We start from the raw sequence: 12,018 nt of genomic DNA on the forward strand, positions 1-12,018 counted from the left end.
GCAGGCCCAGGACTACATATTTTATGGCTAATGCCCACTGTTGACGGGCCAGGGAAGGCAGCAGCCCCAGGAATGTGTCCGTGATGGATGTCAGTCCGCGTGGAACATGTGGGATTCCTGTTTCCAGGCCTCGCGTTCCGCCCCCGGATCACTCCTCATGGAAATGATCTGCGCGTCGCGCACACTCAAAACCCGGCGCTAATGCCGCTGTGAAGGACAAATGTGTTTCTTCAAACATTTGTCATACTGAAAGCTCACATCATTCATCAGAGTTCATTTGCCTCCCAAACTACCCCCACCTCCTTTTATTCACAGTAGCATTCGATATGTGTTACAAGCAGTCGATGCGAGCAGAAATTACTTTTTTGGCGTGAAGGTCCCCCTAAAAGATGTATGTTCCCTGTGGAGGGATGATGACAAAGCGTCTGCCCTTTGTGTTTTGTGGGTAATTCTTAACCGGGAAAAAAAAGGATTATTACCCTGGTCTTATGAACACCAGTGGAGGTCTGCGCTGAGCGCAATGTGTGCGCACCCTAGCATACTAGGTCAAAGATGTGATTATAGCCAGGACTCCATGGCTATAACACGATTCTGAATAGAGGACAGGAAGTGTTTCTTTCTTTTTTTTTTTTTGTGGATTTGGATAAATCATATTTGAATGTGGTGGCAACCCCCAAAAGACCTGACCCCCCACAATGGCAGTGCCACACACTGTCTGACTGGGGGGGGGGGGGGGGGGGGATTTCCATTGTAACCAACACTGCTCTCAGTGCTCTGCCATCTGCCACTCAACACTCTTAATAAACGGTGTTGTTGTTTTGGCTTCCCCTTTAACACCAGGCATCTATGGGGCAAGTCCATAAGTTAAACAATCCATTAGTATTTTGCCTCAATAATGCTTGTCCTTTTCCAGCTCTTAGGACATTGCCATGTTATCTTGTTGGCTGCCAATGTGTACAGTACAGAGTAACTCCACAGTATTAATGGGGAATTTTGCTGTGTGCTCAGTGCAACGTAACCTCCTCCTGATTGCAGCCACTATTGCCCACATTTCATGAATACAGCCTCTAAGAAGCACATGGTTCCATTTGTTTCCCAGTATGGGACATAAACAAGAGGCCCTCACTGGAAGCCTGTCTGGGATGAATGGTTTTACCGGCCCCTTATGTGCAAAGCATTGATTGTATAGCAACATGCCACATGTTTTGGTTGCGTCCATGTGTGCACAGCTCTGCTCTCACAACGGCAGACTTAAAACCCGCTCACACCCCTCCTTTGTTTGAGTAGAGACTTTATATAACGCTAAGCCAGTTTTAGCCAAACAAACATCTTAGTTGCTTGTTTTGGCCTGCAGTTGTTGCATCGTCACTGTTAGTTGATTGCAAAGTAAAACGTTACTTTGGTTGTTTAACACCTTCTTTTGAATTCTGAACTTGAATGATGGACCGCAGGCGCGCCTCCTATGCGAGCTAACTAATGTAGGGTGACAGATGAGAACAAGTAATGACGGCTCGTCGATTGTGCTGAGGGAGCATTGGCTTGTATGCAAAGCTGAGGTTGGATGTACAGTAACTTTATTTAGACATCTCCTCCAATTGATGTGCTGCTTTCTGTAAACCCCGCAAATTTGCCTGCTATGCTCTGTCGGATGATTGCATTATCATTTTTATTGCCCTAATACACACCCAGTGTATTAGTTTCCATAATGGAAAATGTTCCCATGTCATCAAAAATGTATTAAATGAATGTTCATAAATACTCCCCGACCACAGTATCGTCAAACATTCTATGAAATGTAAACTAATAACTAACTGATTGGGCTCCTGGCATAGCATATTTTTTGTGAAATGTTTTTAACAACTTAAACCCTCTAGACTTATTAAATTGGACCTGAGATTGCTCAGACCGCCTTTTCTCCCCCTTGACACCAAAACTCTTTGCCAAAAATAACCGACAAACGTTTTTACACAGTATAAAGTCAATGTTAATTTAACCACTTGAATCCTATATACTTTGTTGAGCGGTGTCCCCCAGGGCTCTTCATTGAAAATAACAGATCTATAATAGTACAAGCTCACAAAGCATGGCAACGCAGCGCACTGTGAGCTTGTACATTTGTTATTTTCAGTGAAGGTTTGCCTATTGTGACATGCGCCGAATAGGGACGCTAGGTTTCACGACGTGGTTAACTCTGAAAGTGTGCAAAAATGTAACCAAACGGACCTCTAAATCAACACTCATGATTATACAGTGTCGCTACTGTGCCATTTGCACCACAACAAAGTGTGTGTGGGTGGCCCCTGTAAGTCACCCCGTTGCTTTGACCACACCAGAGTGGCGCTCTACATCAGACGTGCCCCCAGACGCAGGTCAGTCTGAAGTTTCTTCCATTAGAGGCCGGTAGCCCCCCCCCCCCCCCCCCCCTCCCCGCCAGACAGGGCACTTCATCACTGTCTAGGTGACGTGGGCGCCCAGGTCCCGGGGCAGTGGCAGCTCGTCACTCAGTGGTGGGTGGACACGGATAGAATCGCACCGATCCGTTTGAAGCTCGGAGGAGCGTGGCATCGCAGCTGAACTGTGGGTGTACCACTGAACTCGTGACGCACCTGGCCACGCAGACCTCGAACACCCCATTTTTTCCGCCAGCCTCCGCCTGTAGCAGTCGGGCTCCCACTGGGGGGAGCCTTCTCCTGCGTGACACACGTGTGCATGTACACACACACACACACACACACACACACACACACACACACACACACACACACACACACACACACACACACACACACACACACACACACACACACAAACACACACGATGACGGCAGGGTGGGCGATAAGAGCCCTTTTTTAATCTCAACATCCCTCTGTGTTGTTGTCGGCCCACTGGGGGAGGTGGCAGCCTCTTCCTGTTCCGACATCCCTTTCTTTTCCCTCCGTCCAGCAAATCATTCCGGCTAAACAGCGAGCGGGCGCTGCTATTTGTCCACTGTAGCAGAAGTCTCCTTAATTGCGTTTTAGCGGGATGGTGGACACCAGCAGTGATTTGTGAAGGTATAGGGAGGCTGGTGTCACCAGGCAACCGCGTGGAGAGCCAACCAGGGAGAAAAATATGCTCATGCTTCAGCAGATGGACTTGGGAGGGAGAGGAGTGGGGGGGGAGGGCACTGTGGTCTACAGCTAATCATTAGACGTTTAAGGCCGTGGACGATAAATAGCGTTCATGGTAGTTATTTACCATTTTTATGGATGAGTTTGTTATCCAGTCACTCTGTTTATTTTACTCATTTGTGTGTGTGTGTGTGTGTGTGTGTGTGTGTGTGTGTGTGTGTGTGTGTGTGTGTGTGTGTGTGTGTGTGTGTGTGTGTGTGTGTGTGTGTGTGTGTGTGTGTGTGTGTGTGTGTGTGTGTGTGTGTGTGTGTGTGTGTGTGTGTGTGTGTGTGTGTGTGTGTGCGCGCGCGCGCATAATGTGTTTATACTGCATGAGCATCTTCACAGTAAAATCCTCTGTTAATTTAACTATGAGAGAGTAAAAATGTATCCCTCAGAGGCCCTTTAACACTGAGAATTGTGCAGTATACATGGGAAAATCCTGAGTGTTAGGCTAATTTAACTCTTGAGAGCCAAGAAAAAAAGTCCATCTGGTTATATTCATACACTCTCAGAGTTGAATAACACTGAGGATTTTGCTCTATAGTGTGTACTGTATATGCTGTGATGTGTCAGTGTGAGGCTGTGATGGGAGTGGGCTGAGCTAAATGGACACAAAGGATCCGGCCAGGAATGGAGGGGAGAGGGGGTGTAGCGAGTGATGCAGCCCTCAGACATACGAGCTGTAGAATGGTGGCTAAAGCAGTCTATATAAGTGCTTCTCTACATGTCTGAGCTCTGGACCACTAGCATCATTTTGAACAATACTCAAGAACCACCCCACCACACTTCCCCACAACAATATACATTTTTAGGATATAAGAGGCCATAGCAGTCATTTTAATTTGATTTATTTGTATTTATATTTAACATTGATGATCTTCAAAAGTCTGATTTATTTTTAGTCGCTTGCGTAGCCGATCTACAAGCGCCGTAGTTGGCTTGTAGATCCACTCTTTTTGGTGCACAACACAGAGTGCAAAGTATATTAAGCCTTTAACAGCCACTATTTCATTTGGAGCTTTTCCCCCCACACTGTACCTAATATTGAAACACACATTTAACAGAGGTAGACCTAATATATATATATATATATATATATATATATATATATACACACACACACACACACACACACACACACACACACACACACACACTATGTATATTATAGTGTCTGTGTCCCCCTTCTCTCTTTTTTCCTTTTCCTGCCCCGCCACCTTCCATTAGCTGTGAAGACATTGTGTCCGCAGTCTGAATATTGCTGATCCATGCTGATGACTGTGTTGTGGGATTATCACTGCTAGCATCAGCCATCTGTTACCGCGGAAGGAAATAAGATGGACAAGAAACTAGAGCCCGACCGATGCCAGAGTTTATGGCCCGATTTTGGAGAGTCCTAGACCACAGAGTACCGATGTTTTGATAGAATCTTGAACTTTTTGATAGATAAAAATTAAACAATAAACATTTTTAACCACTTTAAGCCCTATACAAATACAATTAAAAGCTGATCTACAAGCTCACAATGCGTTGCAACACCGGGACACAGTGGCTGCATAATTGCTGATACCGTTGTCATCCAAACAGTCAGATAATGGGCAATATATTGGTTAGGCTTTATAAGACATATTATTCAGACACGTGCACAACCGGTTTGATGGCGCGCAACGCATACCTATGGCCAGATTTTGCATTCATTTTTTGAATTTGAACATGAAGAAGTATGCATCTCTATTAGACAAACTGAATACTATACACAGAATAAAAAAATATATTATATAATAACAGAAGATACAATGCAGTGTAATATAAACCGTTCTAGTTAGATTTACTAGTTTTTAAGTCTCAGAATTGAGTCCAACAAAAAGTAGTTTTGCCCTGTTTTAATGAAATTATCTAACAAGTAGTGTGTGTGTGTGTGTGTGTGTGTGTGTGTGTGTGTGTGTGTGTGTGTGTGTGTGTGTGTGTGTGTGTGTGTGTGTGTGTGTGTGTGTGTGTGTGTGTGTGTGTGTGTGTGTGTGTGTGTGTGTGTGTGTGTGTGTGTGTGTGTGTGTGTACGTGTGTGTACGTGTGTGTGTGTACGTGTGCGCGGTCATATCCGTGGACATGACTTTGATCCAGCCATAGCCATTTCTCCAATAAATCATCTGCGGTACATTAGCATAGATGTCGCTTTCATGGGACCTGCAGCCCTGCTGTTTGGAACGTCTGCATTGTGTGTTCTGAGTCTCACACAATGTCAGGAGCCAGAGACCAGATGCACACGCCAGTCATATTACTTTAGCTGCTTTCCGAGGTTCTGTACAGTTGCTTCCTGAATACTGACTGCCACTGTGCAGATGTGTTAATTGCCCATAAAATCAAACTAAATCTGCCAGTAAGCCCATTTCAATTTCTCCTAATGAAGTCAGGATTGACTTCTTAAATTCTATACAAATGCTCTATGCAATAATTTGTGCAGTAGATTTGTCACACTAGTCTTGTGTTGTCAGTTCTGTTTCAAATGTGTTGTCAGCTTGTAGCCAGTTTGAAGCATTTGTTGGGGAAAGCATTTTGTTGAGGAAACACCTGTTTTTTTTTTGTTCTAAAATTATTCCTCAGGTCTGCTATTGACAGGAAAAGTCAGTTTGCGTTTGCCGTAGAAAGAAATGGTGATTGCCCAAGAGGAAATCATTTCTGCAACATTTCACAGTAAAATGAAGAAGTGGGTAAATAATTAGGAAAGATTAAATGTGTACCACACATATTAGTCACGCAGACACTAGTGCTTGGATCTTGGCACCGTCTTTCCTTCCGTCTTGGTGAAAATCACTGCGACACACTTTGGGTCGTTTAATTTCATTAGCTTAGTGTGCAGATCTTAGAATGGGCACAAAGCATCCATACGCATGAAGCATGAGTGCAGAAGCATGTGATGAAGCCGACGTCAAACTGCAGATGCTTTTCTTTTCGAGAGAGGGATTATAATGACGACTTCTCCTCTGTCCTTTTTGTAAATTAAAGCAGCAAACACGCCGCACACACACACACAGCCACAGGAAGCGATGGCCTTTCCTGTGCACCGTGGCGCTTGCTTTCATGTAATTTGCGTCTCATCAGTGTTGTTCCTGGCGAGGGATGATACTTGATATTCAGAGGATAGCTTTGTCTCTGCGATTTAATCACCCCGCTCCTGCTCTCTCCGCAGAGGAGAGTCACCAGGGAGATCTAGAAATTGTTTGTGTAATGTACAATACAATAACAAAGGCGGGCTGTAGAACACAATCTAGTAGGCTGCGTTAAAGAGTATTTCAGATGTGGGCTTTTCACCAGGATCACCAGGATGTGAAGTGGCATAAATAATGGACAAGCCAGGAGATGTGGAGCTGATGAAAGACTAGTAGGAAAGAATCTCACGCTGGCTTCATTTGGATGATGGGCAGAGCAACTGGGGCCAGGGTCAACAGAAGAGAAGCAGTGGCGACCATGACAGGCCTTGGTAAATCTAGTAGCCAATATTTGAAATTGTGGAGCAGACCCTTAACGCAACGTGTTTCCAATAAATCAAGGGTTGCACTTTCCACTTGTTTAATGTGCAGTATCACAGCTTTATCAGAGAGCTTCATTAGCCGTCTAATATTCTCCAAAGATTGATACTGCATTTGCACAGCAGCAGTTTTTACATGGCTTAATAAAGAGCTGAGAAACCCCCAGTAAATAGAACATCTGTCAGCAGGGGAGTGTGCATTTGTGCCATGTTGGTGTATGTGCCTTTATCTGTTCGCGTGTGCTTATTTTGAAAGTGTGTTCGCGATTGCCTTGCTGCACTTCCTCTTGCCTTTGTGATAATGTGAGTGAAACAGCAGGCTTCAATGAGGCTCTTACAAGGGCCAGCTCCTAGAGGTATTTTGCTTCTCCGCGCTCCAGTATTGTTGTGAGGGCAATTCAGATGTGTGTCAGAGAAAGTCTCAGTGGGATATGTGGCATGAGTGTTGTTGGTTTTCTTCCCCTCTCCCTTCTTTTTCTTTTCTTCCCATGCTATTGTAAAAGTGTTGATTGGATTGCGTTTGACAGATATGGAGTCTGGAGAGCGGCTGGCCTCCCCATCGTCGGCTCCGTCCTCCCTGCACATGGCCTCCTCTTCAACCAGCTCCTCCCCGGGCCCTGCCCCAGCCCAGCCCCAGTCACCCTCTGCCAAGTGCAGCCCGGCCCCCAGCCCTGCAGCCGGCTCCCCTCTCACCACCTGTGGTATGTACACCCACTGTCCCTTCTATCTTCTACACCAGGGGTCTTCAACGTTTTCAGGGCAAGGACCCCTCAGCTGAGAGAGACATGAAGCAGGGACCCCCTCTACATATTGCATAAATGTGTGATACAGATTTTCATTGATTTCATAGATTCATAAACTTGTTTGACAGCACTGTCATCAGTCGGTTAGATTCGTGTTAATGTGTTCTGCGTTGAGAGCTTGTAGAGCTGCTATTTTTGGCTAAGGTTTTCCTCAGAATTGGGAAGAGAGGGTTCAAGTTGTTAATTGTAATCGAATTATCCTATCACACAAAGATTTGGCAGCCCCCCTGTATTAACTCTGAGGACCCCCTGTTGAAGACCCCTGTCTTCAACACACACACACACACACACACACACACACACACACACACACACACACACACACACACACACACACACACACACAGAGGTGTTACATTATTTAGGAATTTCACATCAAAGCATATCTTTTTATTCAACATCACATTTGCACATTGTCCATGCAGGAGATTGAGTGTACAGTAGGCTGCACACAAAATCTAACCTTTTTGTTTTGATGCCTTATTCACTTCCAGCTAATTATTTTTTAATATTCGGCACACATTTTTTTGGGAGCGCTTTTTTACATACAAGTAATTATGATTGTGCATCATTAAGCCACCTGAAAGCATCTTCTGCCAGCCAGTCTCACTTTTCTGACAGTTTTGGGTAGGAACTGAAAAGCCATTGAATTAATGAATGCCAAACAATTAAAAAGCTGTGCGCACCCTTGCGGATGTCTGTTGACAACCTTTAGCTCCAGTTTAGCCCATGTGATTTTGACGTGTCTGTCAGCCTCACATGGGGTGCGTGTGCAGCCGCGGACATCCTCTTGTTTTCTCTGAATACTAATTGTGGTCAAAGCCATTATGCAGTGAGCATTGGTGATGCATAAGGCTGTCAGATTACCCCTCACCAGAAAATAACATGCACATTTTCACACTGTGATTTGTGATTTTCTTCTTTTTTTTAATTTATTTGCACCCCCCTTTCTTTCATGATAAGAAATGCCCTAAAAAATAGTGTTTTTGTCATGCTGTTACAATGAAGACCACATTAGAGACATTCTCATAAATTATTCATTACACCCCCTGCACACGCGCGCACACACACACACACACCCCTGCACTAAACGTGCACTGAGATTTTCCAGATAATTTATTTGGGACTGAACACCGTATTAAATGCCGAAAGCACAGTGGCATCTCTGAAGTCACATTGCTGTTATGAGGAGGAAGTAAATTGAGTTCTTTTTAAGCGATTTCTTATCCCCCATGGAAAGCAGAGAAAAGATATCACATGCCCAGTGTTGGCAACAGCCAGTCTAAGTGATTGAATTACGCTGGAGCTTTCATACACTTGTAAGATCACTAACTACACTACACTCGCTAGATTAATTTATCTAAGTAAGGAACGTCCTCTGCAGTACCTCTTAGTGTATTCAGTAGTCATGGCTTGAAAACTAATTCAATCTTGGCCTAGGTGAGATGACTTTTTAAATCTTTTTTTCCCCCTATTAGCTTTCTGAGCCTTTATTTGATGGGTACAGTGGAGAGAGACAGGAAATACAGACAGAGTAGGAGAGTGACACGCAGCGTTTTGAAATCTTTGTAGACATTTAACTAGCCCTATTTTATGCCCTGCAAAAATAGCCAATCTACAAGTTGATGCATTGTGACATGTTGCAAGCATGTAGATCAAGCAATTCTCTCTGTTTTGGGGGTAAGAGGGAAAAAAACACACAAAGAAAACTTGAATTGCTAGCGTCTTGAATAGATTCTCGATGTGGACCACATCTGAATGACAGAGGGAGACTCATTCGGAATACCAATGACCTTGATCTTGTTATGAGGTCACAGAAGCAATTAAAAAGTATTATGTTAATGGTTTTTAATTGACGGCGATATGGGTTGTTTGCAAATCCCTCCAGAATGTATTAGTGGAGAAGGATCTGCTGCAAGGTTAAGAGCAGCAAAAGTCTCTCAAGAACGAGCTGCGCAAACAACACTTCAAAGTTGTTGTTTTTCTCCCCCCAGTAACCCTCTGGAGATGGCAGTGGTATCATATTTGGTACCATCATACCCTGAATGTTTCTCTGGTAAATAAGAAGGGAAACTTATCCCTTTTGTACACCCATTTGTCATTTGATTGATTGAGTGACATGAACGACGGCAGGAAAGCCTGCAAGCTTGATGTAGCTTGATCTGTGAGTAAGATGGTGGTCATGGCCGCTTGCTGTTAATCAGAGTTGCTCAAATTTTGTACACATTTACAGAAATAGACCCATGGCTGTTGGGCTTGAAGTTGGTCCGTATAGTAGTCCATATAGGATCGGTGGCTCTGGACAAGCGGATTTGCCTACTGTATATATGGGCATATCGGTGGTACATGTCCAGTCAGTCGGTTGGTTGGTTCTCGAGACACACACGCGCGCATGCACACACACACACACACACACACACACACACACACACACACACACAGATGTTGCGCATTTATAGAAGGATAATGTCATTCTTTTTTTTATTATATCAGTGTTCATTTTACTCTGAGAGTATACAAATATAACCGAACAAACCCATGTCCATTTGGTTACATTTGCACACTCACAGTCAAATGGATAAATTAATACTGAGGATTTTACTTTGTACCAATACTTGACAAAATGACTAAGATTTGAGAGATTCTATGCTGTAAATAGTCACCCAGCGTTGTTGAGGACCTACTGCTGCCCGAATAGGTTTATAGACCAGTCACAAACCAGATGCCAGACAGTAAACACCCATAACATAGATTAAACGAGAATATATAACGTGAGAGGGATTGCTCAGTAATGGATCACATTACTCTGTTCCCACACCCGGCCGGCCTGTATCTTGAAACCTGTTTACTGTAATTTCATGCAAATACATCCCATTTGTTTTGATGAGTTTCATCTATTTTGTGATAAACTTCTGCACATGAAGCTACTGTAACCTAGTGAGCATTTTTACCTCGCATATTGCACATCATTTGGTAACTTAAGAAGGCATTCAATTTTAGGACTTTGCTCTTTCATACTTTGGTCTAAACAGTGCTGTGATGGATTCGTCCAGGCATGGGTTTTGATGCCTACTGTATCACCTGACGCAGGCATCAGATAAGAACAGCCGACACAAGCTTTTTTCTTTTCTTTTTGTTTCGTTTTTTCCACCCAGTTTGTCTGCAGTGTTGACATTTCCATGAAATTTGTTTGCTTATTGCTTCACTATATCACCAGGTGAGTGGACAAAGTTGGTGATATGTTGCGAACATGGATTGTATTGAGCTCAAGTGCCTTGCTGCTGGTCAGCAGCACTGCACTGTACTCTCAAGTACTGGTGGAAACTGTAGCTGAAATACACTATTAAGACATGTCTGTCACAGAAAGACTGACAGCATAGCATACACACAGTCTCCCAATGGCGTATGTGGGATTTCTTTTCTCCATGTGTTTGCTTTTTTCCCCTTATGGAATGATTATCCTATACATCATGCAGTGTTTACATAGTAATAGTTTCCTGAACTTCTCTAATTATTCAAACATGAGCGGGTGCCCCAGACCCTAAAACATTCATGATCATTGCTCTGAACATATTCCCAGGCTCCCATGGCTGCTGTGTTTCCTATTTGCTTAAGCGTGTTTGAGCAGATCAAGCATAACCAGTCTGCTTCTTTACATCCTCTAATGTCTCTTATTGTTAATGCACTAAAACATCAACTAACTGGCGTTGAAAGAGATCCCTAAATGAGACTTTGTCACAATATTAAGAATTAATGATTGTACAAATGAATAATTCAACCCTGGTATTTCCAATCCATGGACGAGTGTACAGTACCTTTTTTTTTCTTCTTCTTCTTTCCCTCATTTGAATCAACAACATGCTTCAAGTAGTCTTCTTTGTTCTCCAGGCCATTTGTTCCGGACGGCGGGTGATTCACATTTCAACATGTCTGGCATCTCCGGTGCTTTTCCTTTAGTCAGCCATCCAGCGTTTGGGCTGTACACGACAAGCTCGGGCCGCTCTGAGTTTGGAGGCCTGGGGACGCTGGGCGTGTCCGCTGCCTTGGCTGCTCACTCTCAGCTTGGTACGTTTCCAGGTAAGGAAGCTGTCGTTTTATGTACCAGAGTCTACTTCTGTTGGTAGTGTTGTTTTCCTGAAGTCATCATGATGATTCCTTTTAGGAAGGATTGTTTAAATGAACAAAGGTGTGCATGCATGCGTGCGTGCATGTGTCCTGTTCCTGCCCAACACCCACAAAGGTCTCTGCTATGACAGCATGAATCACTTTTATGATATGGCGTATATGTTCCCAAGACAGCTTGACTGTGACCGTTCACAGCAATACCATGGCCTAAAATAGAAATGATTCGGGCGCACTTATTTACATTTCTGGTGTTTATTTTAGGATTCCGTTGCATTTGACACTATGGGCTAAACTGTATATTTTTAAAATAATGACTGCCTAGATTCTCTCTTACAACTCGTTGTGACACAATGCATTCTGAATGAGATACTAAGTGATGATTACAATACAAAGGACTCCATTTTAGAAAGC

General features: G+C 43.7%; 1 protein-coding gene across 12 annotated transcripts in view; it reads left to right on the forward strand.

Moving 5' to 3' along the window:
* Positions 1–12,018, forward strand: part of baz2bb (bromodomain adjacent to zinc finger domain, 2Bb) — a 66,752-nt gene that overhangs the window by 26,815 nt on the left and 27,919 nt on the right. For 11 of the 12 annotated variants that reach the window (XM_080752522.1, XM_080752523.1, XM_080752529.1 and 8 more), the window contains 2 exons: positions 7,207–7,380; positions 11,371–11,559. In XM_080752522.1, coding sequence (XP_080608648.1) covers positions 7,209–7,380; positions 11,371–11,559 — 361 coding nt within the window. In that variant the 5' untranslated portion in view covers positions 7,207–7,208. The remainder of the gene's footprint in view (positions 1–7,206; positions 7,381–11,370; positions 11,560–12,018) is intronic. The other variant, XM_080752527.1, reaches the window with a different exon arrangement.

This window comes from Nannobrachium achirus, assembly GCF_963921795.1.
Source record: "Nannobrachium achirus genome assembly, chromosome: 22".
In the NCBI taxonomy this organism is placed as follows: domain Eukaryota; kingdom Metazoa; phylum Chordata; class Actinopteri; order Myctophiformes; family Myctophidae; genus Nannobrachium; species Nannobrachium achirus.